General features: G+C 44.6%; 1 protein-coding gene across 1 annotated transcript in view; it reads left to right on the top strand.

Annotated features, from left to right (window-relative positions):
• Positions 1–4659, top strand: part of NHS (NHS actin remodeling regulator) — a 244249-nt gene extending 239590 nt beyond the window's left edge. Inside the window, 1 exon segment of the mRNA XM_054518608.1 lies at positions 494–4659. Coding sequence (XP_054374583.1) covers positions 494–1118 — 625 coding nt within the window. The 3' untranslated portion in view covers positions 1119–4659.
• Positions 4660–18370: the final 13711 nt, after the last annotated feature.

Raw genomic sequence — 18370 nt, 5'->3', positions numbered from 1 at the left:
GATAAAAACATCAAGCTGTTCTCTCTAACCAACATACACATTGTCAAAGCAAACTACCTGCAATGGTTCCTGTCTTCTGCCTACCAGTCCACCAGCTCTAGTCTGGTGAATAAATTGTTGCAGGGAGAAGGGTATGAAAAGGTATCTCTTCAATTTTAGAGTATTTTGTAGTCAGCTGAAATTTGGGATCACAACTGAAATTGAAATTTTCTGATACTGAATAGATTATGCTGCATATTATTATTGCCTAAATTTCTGTATGTATTGTCTTTACAAAGACTTGGTTGTGCATACACTGTCTTGGAAGAGGCTGGGTAGTGTTGAGAGGGACTCTGCAGCTCAGTGCCATGAGATACTGATAGCCTCCAGTATTTTACAGAGGACTTGAGAGAACTCTGGCTAAATATGAAAGCATCTGTAAAACTCCAGAAGAGCGCTAAGCATTATAGTACAAAAATAATGTATGAAAGAGTTCTCCTTTGTGTTTTTACAGATCAAAAAGGAAAGTTCTTGGGAGAAAGGATTCTGGAGACCTTTCCGTAAGAAACAGATTGAGAGCTTCATCTGGGACCAGCAGCCAGCCTCCCACCAGCAGCACACTGCCTACCAGCAACATGCCACCAGCCAGCAACGTGGGCACTCCCATCAGCAGTCAGAGGTCCCCCGGGCTCATATACAGGAATGCCAAAAAGTCCAACACATCCAATGAGGAGTTTAAGCTACTGCTCCTTAAAAAGGGCAGCCGATCTGATTCCAGCTACAGGATGTCTGCCACAGAAATTCTGAAAAGTCCAATTCTGCCGAAGTCTCCCGGAGAGCTGACAGCAGACGCCCTTCAAAGCACGGAAGAGTCTCCTCCCACAACAAGCCCTGATGCATTATCGCCGCTCTCCCCCTGCTCCCCCAGGGTCAACACGGAAGGATTCTCCTCCAAGAACTTCCCCATGTCAGCATCGTCGCGGGTGGGGCGGTCGCGGGCCCCGCCGGCGGCCAGCAGCAGCCGGTACAGCGTGCGCTGCCGGCTCTACAACACCCCCATGCAGGCCATCTCCGAGGGGGACACCGAGAACTCGGACGGCAGCCCCCACGACGATCGCTCTTCTCAAAGCTCTACATAGGCTGTGTGGGTGCCAGGACCGGGCTGCCAACACCACTCGAGCTCTTAAGGATGTCAGCGTTAGAGGCCAATGCTGTAGCAATCACAAAACAAAAGGAACAAAAAGAAGAAAAAGAGAACAATCACAGGGCAATATCAATGCTTCGAAATGTGTTTGTGTTTGGAAGACACTGGGGAAACAAAAGGACTACAGCTGTAGCTATTTATTACACTACATTTTCTAAAAGGATGAAGAAATGCTATGCCTGTTCCGTTTTCTTTTGGCTTCATTTGGTTTATCCCACTCTCATTTCCATTGTCACTGTAGATTTCAAGACTATTCACTTTCCATAGAGTTAAAGGTGACTTTGGGTGGGTTTTTTTCCCAGAAGCTGCCCATCTATAGAAACAAATCCCTCACTGTAGTGCTTCCCTAGGGAGAAAACAAAAACAAAAACAAAACAAAAAAGAAAATGCTCTTGAGAATTGGTATTTTTCTACACTAAAATGAGCTGAAACAAACTTTAGAAAAAATTAACAAACATATGTAAATATCATATTTTTGATAAAAATTTGTAAATAGAATTATCAAAAAGTGGACATGGCAAACGATTTACTGCATAACAGCTTTGTTTATAGAAGACAAATGAATTCAATTGTAATAACTGTATTCTGTGAATACCATTTTCATATCAAACATGAAACATGGCCACCAATAACTACTTTCAGTGTGACAGGCCTGAAAGATGGCATTGAGCAGTGGAAAGCAGGAATTTTCCAACTTAGTTAAGGAAATGGAAAGGCTGACTGTGAGGGGATTAAAGAAACCATTTGTCTTTCTAAGGCGGCTCTAAAGCAGCTAACTGGAAAGCAGAGCTGGGAGGGTTACCATGAGGATTGGTGGGGAAGATGAGTGTGTTTCTGATAGAACAAAGCTGGGTCTGATGCTAAGCCCCAAAGGGTCCCACCCCACAGCCTCCCCTGGGCCTTTATTCTTGCAGGGATTGCTTCAGAGAGGATAGATGTGAGAGGAAACAGTACTTAACTTTCATATTCCTATTAGGCTATTGGGATACATAACACAGTCATAACCTGGTACCTATAATCTTTAAACACAATTAGTTTCTGGTTCGTAAAGGAAACAAATAAATTATAAGCATGCAAGAAGCGCTTTCAATTTATCAGTAAATATCTGCAATGAGTTTTCAGTGAAGCTTTCTCTTTGTGCTGATGAGATTCATGCTACCTAAATATTTACAAAAATGACACTGTGAAAACGTAGCTGGGAAATAGGTATGTGTATGCATTATTTATATTCATTGCTGAGCTGAGGAGGGGAAAGCTCCAGTTCATTGTGCCAGCCACGTACAGTAGGGATCTTGTCTGGGTTTACCAGAAACACAGAACAGGGTGAGGGACTGGGTTGGGGTGGGAAAGGAGATAAATCAAAGTAGCTGCTTTGATACAAATGAAGGCAGGGAGATAAAAGCTGAATTACTTGAAGTTACTTGAATATTCTCATCTTAAAACCACAAGAACCCATGAGTTGCTTTATACTTTTAATTTTTAAACAGAATAAAACCAACAGGCCTGATTCTCCTTTGGGCCAACAAAATTTCCACCAATGTAGCCCCATCTGTGCCACTTAGAGGACAAGGCCCTCTTTAGCCAAAACTCATGCAGTTGACATTGGTTGCTGTAGTATATGGTTAGGAAAAGAAGAAAGGTTAGTGCAGAGAAAATAGTGAAGGAAGAATGGAGTATGCAGTAGGACAGGTCAAGTAGGATGGCAGAAAGAGTATTCTTTGGTATAAAGGAATCAGCTAAAAGCTGGCTTTAAGCATAAGTAAAGGACTGGAGGCGGGATGTGTGAATTCAGTTTTGGGTTGGTTTCTTTTTCTTTTAATCATGTAACGCATAAAGCTGAGAGTTATTAAAAGAAGGTAGATCATGTTTTAAAGAGGAAGGTTCTGTCTAAAACTGTTACAATTTCAAGGATTCAAAGCAAATCAGAACCATTTAACATATCCAAAATGTTATTCCCCAGAAGGTCCACATCTGATGTTGTCTAGTGATTACCACAAGACATGTATTACTCAGTTTCCCACTGTCCCCTCCTGTGTAGCCTGGTTGCATTCAGTTGATGAGGTAGAGTCACTGTGCATGTGATAAGTGTGTTGGGATGAGGGGTGATCCATCAGTTGAAGGGCTGCAAAATCGTCTAAAATAGTTTTTAAAAACATAATGGGAGAAAGGTTTTGGAAACAAAAGGCTAATCACATTAGTAGCTTAGGTAGGAAAATAAGTCTGAATACAAGTGAAGTGGACGATTGAGAATGTTTTAGGATGAAATGCTTAGCATATAACAAACCACCTTCTGGAGAATATGAGAAAAGCTAGTTTAGATAATGGGCAGAAAATCCTTAGTTTGTCATCTTCAGTCATTTTCCACAAAAATTTTACCAGAAGCACTTTTACAAAATGCTTAATAGTCCTGAGTTAAATAGTCATTCAAAAAAGTAAAGAGAATACAGCTGAATTGACTTTGATGATACCATTGTTTATTACCAATCAATAACTTCACAGACACCCTAAATAAATATGTATACACTAGGTTGGTTTTTTTTTACCAGAATAATGAGGCAATATTTCACATACAGAACAAACACAAAACAATCCCACTGGAGTACAGTCTCCTTTTGCTTAATTTTCTAATTTATATTTAGCAGATTGAAAGCCAAACAGATTCCAAATTCTCTATGAACAAAAGAGTAGAGAACAAACATGGGAGTCAGAGGAAGATGAATGGCAGGGAGACCTGTAGCATTCTAAGTGTGCCATTAAGGCACCAGAGGACAGGCCACAGAGCGAAGGGAACATCACTCACCCCTTGAGACAGGGTACAGGACGTGCCTCAGGTAACTGCTGAACCGTCATTTCAACCTACTGTTCTGTTGCTTGCACTGATATTATGAAAATTATTTCTTAAGTTATGCAGCTGTGTTCTGAAAAATAACATCTTCCCCTTTTCTTGTTTTTTTTTCTTTTTTTTTTTGCCTTTCTGTTTTTGTTGTTGTAGCAGCATAGAGGGCGAGGGATAGTTGTAGCAAATAAAGCATATGTTTGCTTTTGCCAAAGGTCAGTGATTGAGTGCATTTGCTGCAATGGTGGCAGATAGAGAAATACTGTAGGTTATGACTTAAAGAATTTTAAAAAATTTAAGAAGGTTACAGTGTAACTATTTTGGTACTAGCACCAGTTCATGCTGGCAGAAAAGACAATGGTTTATGGACTTGCATCCATTTTGTATTTTTGTAATATTTGTAAATACGAACTTTTTAAATTGTTGCAAATATGGTTTCTTTTGTAAAATGTTTTCAAAGTTTACATTAAATCCAAGCCTTTGTATATTTTAGAGCTGTGCAACACTTTAAGTCTTGTATTTATTTTTAGTAAAAACGGTGACAGTTTCATTGTGAACCCCTCTCAAAAAATGTGTTGGAAAAGTTTGATTACCTAGAAAGTGTGTATAGAAACTGCAAATAAACGTGACTGCAATTAAATCACACGTTCTCTTTACTTTCTTGTTATGAGATGTGAAGTCTAAGTCTACAGACTACAAGTATGCTATTTCCCAAGGTCACCTTCAGCACATTACCATTTCAAACCTATTTAATTCTGCTTTATCTTCTACTGATTTTTCATAAATTGAGTAAAGAAAAAATGTCTATCCAAAATGTCACTGACTTTAAGTGCCCACCAGTACAACTTTGCCAGAATCTAGTAACTGCTGAATTCGCCCCATGGCTTTTACAGGTAAGAAGAAGCCAAGAGAAAAAAAGCTGGGATGAAAAATGGAGAGACCGCTACTTTATCTTCAGCTAGAAAAGGAAACAAATTGCAACACTTCAGACTCAAGACATCGAGAATCCAGGGGCTGGATCTTATCAGACAAAGCAATCCTTGGGAAAAAATGGAGGCCGCCACAGATTATGAATACAAACTCTGAAGAGCAAACGCTACTTCATTTTAAAATTCTTCTGTTATCAGGAGATTGAGATGTCAGGACATGGAAGCTAAGTGTTTAAAAAATAGCCCCTCACAGGTCTCTTTGAAAATGGATATGAAAATGTACATCATGAAACTCTGGTTTCAGCTGTCATCTTGTAAGTAGCCTTGAAACACTGTACTTGGTGCTTAAAAAACACATATGGAAAAGAAGTCTGAGATGTGCAGGTCTGGTGTTATAGAAAGCATGACAACAGAGGAACTTTGGGGAATGCTGCTGCAGGGCTATCTGCAATGGTAGTTTGCAACAGTACGACGACTGCCCCGATGATGTGGTACCCTTAGAGCAGTCTCCAAGTGTGACTCTGCTGGCATAACATTTAACCAAATGGTCACATCGTTAATGATTATGTAGATAATTTCCTGTGCTCTTGTGTGCCTTTCCCATCCCAAAATCACAGGTAAGCAAGATCTGCAGGAAAAGCTTAGCCCATAGGGGCAGACATAAGCTGGTTTTCCATCTGCCTGTTGTACATCTCTATTTCTTCATGCTCAGTAAAGAAAAGCTAAACATTAAACTACGTAAAATATACCCAGTGGTTTTTTATATATGCAAGGTGTCAGGTCCCAAGAGGGCAATCCTGGGCTACCTGGTCTGGGATAGCCACAAAATGTTGTATCCTAGAGGGCAGTCATGGACTGCCTACTCAGAGGTACATTTGGGATACCCTTGAGCTAAATTATGGTGAAACAATGCCAAATAAACAATCCAAAAGTTTTATTTATGGCAGCAATTTTTTAAATCTTATGATAGGTTAATCAGCTTGTTGCAGCAATGATTTAAATATTTCTGAACGGCCTATGGATTGACCCTTTTAGGAGAGGATGAAAGGAAGAAGGAATCCACAATTGTGGATCTCGCTGTAATCTGTTTCAAAATATTCTTGCTCTTTCAGTATTCATTACTCTCTCATGGTGGGTACCACCAATCAATCAGAGCAGTTAAGTTGCTACCCAGCAAGCCCAAGACTCATCGGGTGACTCACACCCACATGAGCATCCTAGGACTGTGTACCTAGGATTCCACCCATTCAAACCAGGGAGGACAGGACCACTCCCTCACAAGACAGGTGCTATGGTGCCAGGGTCAGCAGAAGGAAATAATGAGAAGGCTGATGGATGGTGTCCCCACAAAGAGAGGCTAGCAAAATCAGCGCTGGAATGGCCGAACTAAGACACCTGAAAAAGTCACCACAGAGAAACATGACGTAAGCCTGAGTGCACCACCCCCTTGACAGACCTAGGTAGAGACAAGAATGCACTGGAGAATGCCCAACATGGAAATTAGAAGCCTCCTCCCACATAGATGGGGGAGGGGGTGAGACTGGATTAGGCAACTCGCCAACAACATGCAAGGAGAAAACCTGAGAATCCAAGTTGATACAGTCAGGATTGGAAATTATCATTTCAGGACCGAGGCTGACCGACATCTGGGCTCTGCTTGCTGCAGTGAAGCACACAAAGAAACTGTTGCTAAAGGAACGGCAAGAGAAATATTCAAATAGACTGGAGAACTCTAAAATTAAAATGACAGTAAGTCTCACTCCCTCCACTGAACATAGAAATTTAATTAAAGTAAGGTACCCCTTGGAGACATCACTCCTTTGTTGTAGCAGAAGTTGCTAAAACAAGGTACCTCTTGAGGTGTGAAGAGTGGGACTTTGGAATCTCTTAAGGCACCCCTGGAGAAGACCACTCCTGTGCATTTGTTGAACTGTGTTTGCTGCAATACTGCTTGGAACTGCAAATAAGTTTTTGCTCTGGACTATGGATCACCGTTCTGATACTAAGTGCGGTGGTAAATGTAGTTACATTGTTACATGTTCATGGGTATTTGCCTCGTGCATATGCTTGGCAGAGTACACTGCTAGAAGCGAGACTCACTGGCACCTCACCTGGGGACAGCCAGGTGGAACTTAGCCTCAGCAATGTATGCCTTCCTTCGGTTAGGTTTTCCTGATCCATTGGCTTTGAGGTTTTTATATGGCTTTGTTTTAAAGGATTATTTCCCACACTGGATTTCTTTTGAGGGGGAAGATTGTGCATAGGAATGAAAGAATTTCTGCTAACAAATCTAACTGATGTGGAGAGACATCTCCGTGAGAAGCAGTTCACTTTTCCACAGAACTGAAAGAGGACAGTATTCAAACCAAAAAAACTATTTATTGATACCACTGATTCAACTGAGTCGGGTGTTTCTCCCCTCTGAGAGGTAAACACAGACACCTAGTTAAAATGGAAACCTTTTTATACCCTTTCATGGCCAAGCATGGTCCTGTTCCCTTTCCCACTGGTTGGGTACTCAGGGACTTACACTCTCTTCTGAATACTTACTCTTCTTCTTGGGGTCCTAATTTTAAATTTATCAAGGCCTCTTCAAGGAAGTTAGATCCCAAAAAATAGAGCCCCTGATACCCCTAATCCTGTGCACATCATTTCCTGATTCCATCATCTGAAAGGTTTTAACTGCCCTCTGTAATTCTGGATATTCTCTTTTGAAATGTCCCACCTTTCCACAATAGAAGCACTTCTTGGGACCTGTCTACCAAGTGGTCATCTCCCGTCCTCTTCCTTGGGGTCTCCTAACATTCACTTGAAGGCTTCTTTGGGCTACTCCTCTTCTGATGCAGCTCACCAGAGCCCAGACTAGTTCTTGAAACTCCAGTGCTGTGCCAGGAGTGGGGAACTGCCTTGGCACGGGGATTTACCAGAGGCAGAGCCTTTAGAACCACTTGCTGTACAGTGCCAGATATAAGCTACGACAGGGACCAGGTAGAGGAGAAAGGAGGAGGCTCTCTGTCTTGAGGTTCCACAGGAAAGAGCCCTGAGCACCTCTGTGCACAAGTTTTTAAACTGATTCAACTCGGGGTGGTTACAAACAGTTGTCCAATGGAGAGATTTCAGGGGATGAGAAAGGGGGATTCATCAATTGTTTGGGACCAATCAGGGTAGGGGAGAGGAGAGGGTAGGTCACATGAGCCACTGGGTCTTTCAGGAGTATGGGAACTCTGAAGGAATGTTGCAGTAAGGGACTGGCCCAAAGTGAAAGTGGCAGGAAAGGTTCAGGGAAAAGGGGCTGGGTTGCCTTGACAGGCAGGGAAAGAGCTGGAACAAAGGGCAGGGAATGGATTGAGGGACAGCTTGGAAGGAGGGTACAAGTCCAGAATAAACCAACCTGGGGAGAATATGGGGTACAATAGAACAAACCATTTAACAATGAATTAATGAAATACATTCCAACCACAACATCTCCCCCTTTCTTTTTCAGAAAGAGGGATCAGGGCAGTATTCAGAATTGGGGTATACGTCATGAAACCAGGAAGAGGGTAGTTGGGAAGTAGGGGTTTTGGTGACATTGATTTCAGGGGAAGCTGTTTAACTGAGTATAAGCAGCAATTTTTCAGAATGGAAAACATAACCAGAACAATAATAACTGAATAAACCTATAACACAGTTTTTAGAACAGAAGAGAGCCATCCCATGAGTCCCCACTTTGAAAGATGCTGATCAACCAGTACTGCGATTTCTGCTTGATGTTGGAGATCATCTCATTCATCTTTCTCAGGGTGGCATGCACATCTGCACTTTTCAATGACAAGTTCAGGCAGCAGAGACCCTCAAATTCCATCCTGCCGAAGGGTCTCTCTGCCAGGGCAACCCACACGTTCTTCTTGGGTTGCGAGATGATCCATGCCTCCAAGGCTGGCCACAAAAGGATGATGGCAATGTGGACCCACAAAACAAATGACACCTTGGGGATGGCTTCTCTCTTGGAAATAACAGAAATTAATACAGGTTACTTAAACTTTCATCAGTAAATATATTTAACAAAGGAAAATTGGGATAGAAAGGGGAGTTAAGGTCTCCTTCTCCACTGAGCCGTCTTCTCTTCTCTTTTCTGTCTTCTCTTCTTCACACTCACTGTTAACACTTCTCTGTCCTTGTCTGGTGGCCTGCTGCAATGCTTGGGACATACGGTTTTACCCACTTTTGTGGGATCCACCGCAGTCCCAGGAGCAAGAATATGCAGCCATACTCACGGCCCAATGTCACTGGTTTGTATGGCCCCTCAATCTTGCCACCTTCAGGGCTCCAAACTAACACAGGGGGATGTTCTTAGACCCTGTGATTGCCATGAAGGGAGACACGTCTGACCACTAGGGGGGTCAAATAAATAAAATAAATATGAACCGCAATATCTCCTCTTTGTTGAATCCAACCCGGTCCCAAAAGGGGATGGCCCAAACATCCTCGAGAGACACTCTTGGAAAGTGGAGGAACAGCCAGGGAGCAAACCTTTTTAACAACCCCTTACTAAACTTCTTCCCACCTCTCAGCACGGTACCCACAACTTGGTTATAAACATCTCTCTCCTGTGTGAACAGTTGCGGGATTTGTCCTCCCCGCAAGGGAGTTCCTGGGCAGGTGCAGTCAGAGCGGCCTCCTCGAGGTTGGAGGGAGCAGCCCTCCCAGCCCACCCTGCACTTGGGCACTGGATGGATACTCCTCTTCCCGACCAGTTGAAGAAGGAGGGCTCTAGACACCACTGAGGGTCCAGCTGGGTTTATCGTAGGAAAGTCAGAAGGTCCAGGAGGGAAGGGGAGCAGGGACACCACCACAGCCGAAGGGGAGCTAGTGGCAGAGCCCAGAACAGGGGTGGGGCCAGGGTTTATAACAGGAAAAAGGTGGGCAGAGTTAGGGTACAAACAGCCAACAGGAAGAGGGATCAGAGGAGGAGTCGAGGTGGGGTGATGATGGGTACACCAATGGGAGTGAGGGGAGAGGGTGGTCTCACAGCACAATCCAATGGGGGAATGAGGGACAGAGAACCTTCTGGAAATGGGGGAGTGGGCTACAGCTGACTGACAATCAGACTGAAGTGTCCTCCCAAGGCACCTCCGCCCCATCCTCCCTGTGGTCCCCTCCCACAAACGGTTGCACGCCCATCCTGTCAGCACCGCAACAATCTGCCCTCCTCTGCGGTAAAATGCAGAACTTAAAAGGGCCCAGTGACCACCCTCAATTCCTTTCCCCTTGGGGCACCAACCCCCCTTCTTCACACTATCTGGGGTGATGGGGTGCTATGCACAGCCTATTAGGTGGCTTTTAGCTTTGTGGCTCCCAGTCTGCTACGTCATCCCCGGGAGCACCACTAATCAGAAAGTGGCGTGCTTCACACAGGGCCGCTGACATCAAGGAGCGGTGCATCCGCATCCCCTTGCACCGAAAACAACAAAAATCATCCATTCCAGAAAAGTAAAACAACAATAACGACTCCACCTGTGAGCTCCCAGTCCATAGGGCCAACTCCCCACTCTGTTGGCCACTGGAACAAAAAACCACAGGAGAGGTCCTCTACCCTGAAGCAATCCTCCTGGGCGTAGGAGGGCTTCCACTTCACCCCTGGGAGTACCACCAACCAAAACGTGGTGTGTTCACCCAGGGGCACTGATGCACCAAAACGCTTTAGGACAGCTGCTCTGAGGGGTGCTGAAGGGCCCCATGTTGGGTGCCAGCTGATGTGGTGCCAGAGTCCACCGCTAGCTGCCGGTACCAGGCCAAGAGCTGGCTGTTCCCTGAAAGCAGTTTGGAATCCAGCTTGGAGCAATTGCTCTATGGCACAGATGATTAGACAATGAGACCAGAGGCAAGGACAAAGTAGGGGTCTCTCGTGTAGGTTCCAAGGACGTTTACTCAATGGAGGACCCAGAAACGAAAGATGAACAACACGGGTGGTATATACAGGGAAGGTCTAAGGGGAGCATACAGTTCTTTAACCAACAGGGAGAAGATGGGGGAGGACCAACACGTGGGGTATACATCACTTAGACCAAAAGGGTACCCAGGGGGAGGGAAACAGTTCAAATAAACCAATGGGGCCTCTAGGACTAGGGGATTTCCAAAGAGGAGGTCCAAGCAGGGGGCTACTACAAGGAGGAATTGACAGCTGTGTAAGTGGAGTGACAGGGAACATTCTGGAATAAAGGATAGGTCCAGATCAGGATGACAATTTAGGGGGAGGATATACCTTAGGAATGAGCTAACAATATAGGGTGAAAGGAACAAACCATTAAAGAAAAAAACACACCGCAACAATCTAGTCTTCTTAAAGCCTTTAGTCACAAACATGATGAATATCCCTTCCAACAAGCAGCACAATCCCTCTCTTCTTGGTCCCAAGGCTCTTTTGTGTTCACATATACATTTAAAGCCTGACATATCCCATCTTCCAAAGACCTGTATCTTGGCCAATATAATGGGTCTGATCTAATGGGTTCTTTAGTTCGTTTGAGTATACAATATTGAAGCATCCTTTCCTTATCCTTCCCCTGAGTACAAGACATCTCCTCCTGTCCCCAGTCTCTGAAAATCATCCCCAAAGGACTGTCAGGATGCATGCTCAGAGTGGAGTCTTTCAAACCCTCTCCACTCCTCTTAGTCTTCCTGCTGCAGCTATTTCCCATCTCACAATATTCCCTTAGGACTCTTGCAGACACTCAAGAACTCACTTTGTCTCTTCACTGGCTGTATCCCTTGCAGAATGAAGGAACTGCAGTTAGAAGGACTCCAGTCGCTTCACACACAATTCCCTGTCTCAAATGCACATACTTAATCCTGCTCCCCCCAGGCCACACTGGTAATGCTTAACAGCCACTTTTCTTATGTGGGTCCTGTGCACCCACAGGTGTTACCAGCTATCGCACGTAAACTCTACTCTCTCCCTCTCTTCCTTTCCCCTTTTTGCTTTTAAAGTCCCCTATCCAGCATGTCCCATGAGGTATGACCATAAGTCAAGGGCTGCTAAACCCAGCAGGGTGCACCTTCCCCCCAATCTTGATGTCCCACCCTGCACGGCCAGAAGTTAAGGATCCTGGACAAGCCTCCAAATTGTGAGAAATAACTATTTTTCCAATCGAATTGAGAGGGGACCAAGTTTTGAAGTAAAAATTATTTATTAGTACCAACAAATCAGCTGAGTCCAGTTTGTTTCTCCTCAAACAGGTAAACACACACCATTAAAATGGCAACCTTTTTATACCCTTTTGTGGCCGAGGGGGGTTTCCTGTCCCGTTCCCTATTGGTTGGGTACTCAGGAACATACACTCTCACCCAACTGCCTACCCTTCCCCCAAAACCTTTCCCCTCTCCTGCATCCTTTTCCCTCTTCTGGTTTAGCTTTAACTTTGCTTCTTTATGGTTCCCAACGACACTTAACAGGTCCAAGAAACAGATCAAACCACATCTAAACTACAGATAACAAGAAATAGAAAACAAAATTAATGCTTTTTCTACTTCTACTCCGTATTCCTTTTGGGCTGAAGCAAAATGCTATTTCATCTCTCACATCAACTAGAAAACTATTTTCAGATGTATAGGACATTCTAAGAATCTCTAAGGATATAGTATTCGATGCCTAAGTAGTTAAGTTGATTTACATATTTAAAAGGCTGGCACAGGACTATTATACTATTAGTAGTATTTAATGTTCATCCTTTAAATGTTCTCCTTTCAGGATGTACCTCTTTTTTGGTACTCATTAAAGGCTTACTCAGCAGCAGTCAGATGCCCTACCAGTTGAAGTATCCCGCATCTCTCACTCTGCTACTTCACTTCTTAAGGGGTTTCTTGGTACGAAATTTAGCCTGTACAGCTTCTAAGGACCTCTTCCCAAATAATTCTTTTCAGGGACTGATTCCTTACACCCAGACAAAATGTTGACCTAACATAACAAAGTTCCTCTGTTTCTGTAGGTAACAAAAAATAAAGGCAATTCTGGCACTCTTGTTACGTTACTTTTAACAGATGACTGCCTGCAGTCTTTGGGAATTACAGATGCAACTTGTGTAATCCACTTCAGTCTTGCTTCTCCAAGAATCTTTGGTCAGTGTCTACGCAGCATGACCGACAACTTCTGGAATATGATAAAGGATTCTCCTGTAGATCAGGAACATACAAAGACAGAATCAGACATTCTTCTGCAGATGAGGAAAATACGAAGGCCCTATAATTCTGATAACAGAACATGTCACGCACCTCTGATTCTGCACTATTTTAAGCAGACAGAAGCTGAAATTCCACAAGAACTCCATGGTTTTACTGTCAAGATTCTCAAACCTGAAGATGAGAAACTTTCAAGACCACTCTGTGCCTATCTTAAAATATTTCATGTTTGTGTCCAGACTGTCTTCAAATTAATTTACAAGTAAACGCAACACAGAATGTACCTGATGAAAGTATACAAATATCAGAAAGTGTGACAGTACTAATGCCTAAACATTTTTGCTTACTGTACATTTCTCATATCCTTGTAACTTTGTAGACTACTAATACACAGTTGTAGCTTCTAGTATTCTTCCTACCCTTTTCCCTCACTTCTTAGAACAGAAAGCTAACCCTTCTACTAAACTTAGGATTCTCTTTAGTCTTTTTAGTCCAGCAAGGGCACTTTGTTTTGCACCACATACTGCAGCCATAATAAAATGAAGGGCTAAAAATTCAGGAGAGCGCTCCAATGGGGCAGAACCTGAGGGAAAATGATCAAACTGACTGCTCTTCTAACTTGACAGTATCTGTTAAATATATCAATTAACTGACATTATAAAAATTGTACAAATCTGTGCCACTGCACACCGGAACCCACGCTAGCTCAATTCGCTTCGGCCGAGCAGGGGGTGTGGGGAACTGCCTTGCTGAGGGTAAAGCCAGAAGCAGAACCTTAGAGCCAGCAGTGCTCTACACGGAGAGACTGTTCCTCAGCAGCAGGGTAGTGACTGGGTAAAGCAGGTAGAGAAAACTCTCTACTGATGAAGCTCTAACCAGCTTATTAGCGTTGGACTGGTCAGGACACTGACAGCCCCAAGCCCCGTCTGTCCACAGGGTTTTAAGCTACAGCAGGATAGGGGGTGGACACAAATTGATATCCAATAAGGTGGCACTAGAGGCAGAAATAAGGGGCAGAAACCAACCAGGATAGGGGGAGGAGGAAAGTCTCTGTTGGGGATTGGTCTAGGTGGAGAGTGGCGGGGAATGTTCTGGGAAAAGGGGCAGGGTTGCCTTGACAGGCAGGGAAGAAGAGCCAGGGTTGCCTTTATTGGCAGGGAAGGGTATGGAACAAAGAGATGAGATACCTTGAGGGACAGATGGAAGGGAGGGTACAATTTAGGAATTAAACCAATTGGGGGGGGGGGGGGGGGATGAAATGGAACTAGCCTTTAATACAACAAAAGGAGCTACAACAAATCTGATTCCATTTCTGCCCATTACCATGGGGGCACCTGGAAGCTTCCATTAAAGATCTGCTTTTTGTATTATCTATATTAATGTTGTCTGGAAAGTTGTTGCAGTATGATGCTGTTTCCTGTTTCACCTATCCCAACCCCTCAGGTGTGCCAACCTTTCCTTTCCCCTTTGCCCTCCTGCTAAGTGCTGTCCATCAATCTTAACATTCCAGCAAGGGCGTCATGTGGTTGGCAGAAGGTCAAAAGATGCCTCTCAGGTCCGGGCTCATTGGCCTGTCCAAGTGTCTTTATCCCTTGAGCCTTCCCCTCCTCCCACCTGGTTGGTCCTCACCTGTCCCTTCCCCTCCCCTGTCCCCAGGGCTTAAAAGGAGACGAGACCATGTGGTCAGGATTCTGTTGGAGCTGTTACAAGATTCAGAGGTCTGTCATCCTGGAATAAAACTCTGGATTACAACTCTACGATAGAATCCTCTCCTTTTCTCTTTACAGTCGCCTGAACCTTTTCCACCAGAGGTAAACTGAGTTTCCACTATGCCTGGATTTGTTCCGAGTGCCTGGCTGCAGCATCCAGCCGGCCAAAGGTATCTCTGAGGTGAAACACCACAGCTGCCGCCTTTGGTCCTGCAGCAAGGGTCAGACGAGGCCAGGCACATCCCACCCGGAAATATTTGGATTAATATTCCATAGAAAGTGTTTTTCTTTCTCAATTCAGGCAACAGTACTGCCTCTCCACATTGTGAATGCAGCAAACTTTGGTTGAGTAATAGATAAACAATAGTGCGGAGAAGCTGGCATATTACTATGTGAGAAAACCCCTTTTCAAAAGGTTCAGATGGTAGCAATTCCACCAAATGAAGAAGAAAATTTTGTCTTTAAGGTCACAGTTAAATATATAGATGATGGCAAAATAAATCTACTAAACAAAACAAGTTAGTAGCTACTAACTATAAAAGTTGCTACTAACAAAAGTTTGTAGCAGTCACTTCAACTACTAGCCAGGTTTAAGCATCTTCCACCTCTGGCTGAGGAATTTGTAGTTTATAAAGTGAAACCCACTGACAATGAAACTGAATGGAACCCAAGGGTGAGCCATTTTATTTATCACAAAAGTAAACTACATCATGCAAAAGGAGCACAGATCCTGGCAAATACAGCTTGGATTTACCCAGTGGTCTGGGTTACCAGCCTTTCCACTATGAAGGTGTGGTTTAATGAATACAATATTCCTCCTCAGATTCTGTCTACAGATCTGGCAACTGACAATCCAGATCATATAACAGAATTCAGAAATTGTGCAAACACACTCAAGTATTGGATCACACAAAGAACTTGGAGCCTTTACTACCTGCAGTGCAGAATTCCTACATGTAACTCCAACATCAGCAGCCCCACATCACCTCCCGTGTTAGTGCATCAAGCAGCACTCAGCAAGCAGAAGCATAAAGCAGGATACAGCTGGTCTAGAGAATGCATCCAATCCAAAGAATGGCAATACAATAAAGTTCTACTGAAAACTCTTAATTCTTCTGAAACTACTTCTAGGAATCATCCATGTGATGGTTTAGCTCAAACTAAGGAAACAGAAGACTCTACATCAGAATAATGTGCTTGTTCTGGAGACAAACTTTATTTGCCTGACCTGGAACTGCATCAGTCTATATTTGCAGAAAATCTACATGCATAAATTACAGTAAAAAAGCTATTATTGTTCTCATAAAAGAGAAAAAAAGGAGCATGACGCACATTACTACAGAACCAGAATACCCATATGTCTTTGCATTTTGAACACTGAGCATGAAGATGAAAGACCTTTCCAGTCAGTATTGCAAAACTGCATTTCACTTCTGCAGAGGCTGAGGAATGGGTGACTCCTCAGAAGACAGTGCTACAGGAAGTGAGTTTGGAGATAGATCTTTGATAAGAATTACACATTTCAAAATACTGTCTCTTGCACCATGCAAAGGAAACAGCTGTAATTCTTAATTAAAAATATTACAAATTAAAAAAAAATTAAGGAGTATTAAAGAGTCAGAAAGTGAGATAGACTGGTGGAACCCAGGTCTGACCACCCTGAGACAGCAGCAGCCAGCAGAAATAATTCAAGATCAAGGGGATCGATCTATCCATTTCCCATCAAGAAGGTAGCAGCTGTAAAGAATGGAGCAAGGGAGGGTAGTCCATGCTTGGGATAGCAAGCAACACCCTTTTTTCCCCACCTCATTTCCCAAGGTCCCTCTGCACAAGAGCAAGAGGTTTTGCACGTGGAAAGCCAGCCAAAAGCTGAAGAGAATAAAGGTCCAGTTGCACTAAAGGTGCCACCACCATCAGAAAAGAAATAAGAAAGCCTGTGGGTAAGAACTGCAGACCAAGGCAACAAAGGGAATCTTGTGATTGATGTCTATCTAGTACAGGCGGCCTGATTAAATGAAGCCTATGGACAAAGCCTGCTCGCAGGCTCTTGTTCTGCTGGAAAAACAGCACAAGCTGCAGGTGATTCAGGAGACTCCTGACCCAGGGCACCCAAGCTCCCCCACAACACTTCAGCTTTACCCTCAGACACATGCCCCCCTCACCCCTTGAGACCCTCTATGGTCTCTCCAGCACCTGGCCAGGATTGCCCTGGTCCTCACTAGCAAGGTGCCCCATGTTCCCACCTTTAAACACACTCCTGACTCTGGGCCTCCTCTCCACTTGCTGAGCCATCCAATTTTACCCTTATTAGTGCTCACACATTCACTCACACACTTGCACTCCAGAACTGCACCATGGGCACATGGGCCCTCTGACGTGTCTGACCCCCATACACAAATGTATGCACATATCCCAGAGAAAAGCTAGAAAAACATTTACTATCACCAGAGTCTTATTCCTCCCCAATTCACCTCAATCCACCCCTTTTCCCTGATTTTTATTAACTTCCTAAACAGAACTTTCCACACATCTCCTTCACTTTCTTTAAAAGCTCTTGGTTGAACCTGCTGGGATTGCTCTTCTTTTGCCTGAATTGTACTTTCTTTGATCCTGCACTTTGCTGCCCCAAGCCATGAGCAGATCAGGTCCCATAACCACCCACATCCAGTATTTTTACACTGCGTCACTGTACTGGGACACTGGAATGGGCTGCCCAGGAAGACAGGGGTCACCATCCCTGGTGTTGTTTTAAAACAGAACTTAATATTACTTAGTGCCATATTTTAGTTGATAACATGATGTCAGGTCTATAGGTTGGGCTGGATGTTCTCCAAGTTTGTCTTCTCCAACCTAATTAATTCTTTGATTCTTCCCACCACTCCCTGACTGAATACCGCCAGAGAGATTCCTGTGCCTGCAGGGTAGAGCATGAGGACAGCCATGGGGCATCTGGGCAGGGCATCTTCTGGACCTGCTGATCCTCAGCCCTGAATCAAAAAAATAGGGGGCTCTGCAGACCACCATAACTTAACTTGTTGATGTGCTAAAAGAACCAGACGGGTTTATACCCTGAAACCTGGAGCAGTGAATGGCACGGGCAACAGGCTCTGCCCTCATGCAAGGCCCCAGGGAGCAGCGCGGCAGCCCCGCATTCCACAGGGGCCCAAAAAAACTGCACGAACCGGAGCTGGCTGCCCTCAGCGTGGTCTCGGCCAGCAAGGAGTGTGGGAGCACCAGGGAGCCGAGAGGGGCGCGGAGAGAGCCCGGGCATTTTCCTAACTCCAGAGCCGCGCCCGGCAGCCTGTCTCCGGTGGGCTGCTGGAGGAACGGGCCCGCCGTCGGACTAGCTGCTCCCAGAGCGGGCCAGCTGGCTGCTGCGGGAACCCAGACAGGGCTGCTGCGGGAGCGGGCCGACTCCCAGCTGGGTGGGTGCTGCGGGAACGCAGACAGGGCTGCTGCGGGAGCGGGCCGACTGGCTAGCGGGCTTGCTGGCTGCTAGGGGAGCGGACGGCATGGCCGCACACTGGGGGAGTGGGGCAGCCGGCTCGGTGGCTGT

The sequence above is a fragment of the Molothrus ater genome, chromosome 2 (genome assembly GCF_012460135.2).
Source record: "Molothrus ater isolate BHLD 08-10-18 breed brown headed cowbird chromosome 2, BPBGC_Mater_1.1, whole genome shotgun sequence".
Classification (NCBI taxonomy): domain Eukaryota; kingdom Metazoa; phylum Chordata; class Aves; order Passeriformes; family Icteridae; genus Molothrus; species Molothrus ater.
The sequence above is the reverse complement of the archived record's forward strand: the minus strand, read 5'-3'. Positions and strand labels throughout refer to the sequence as shown.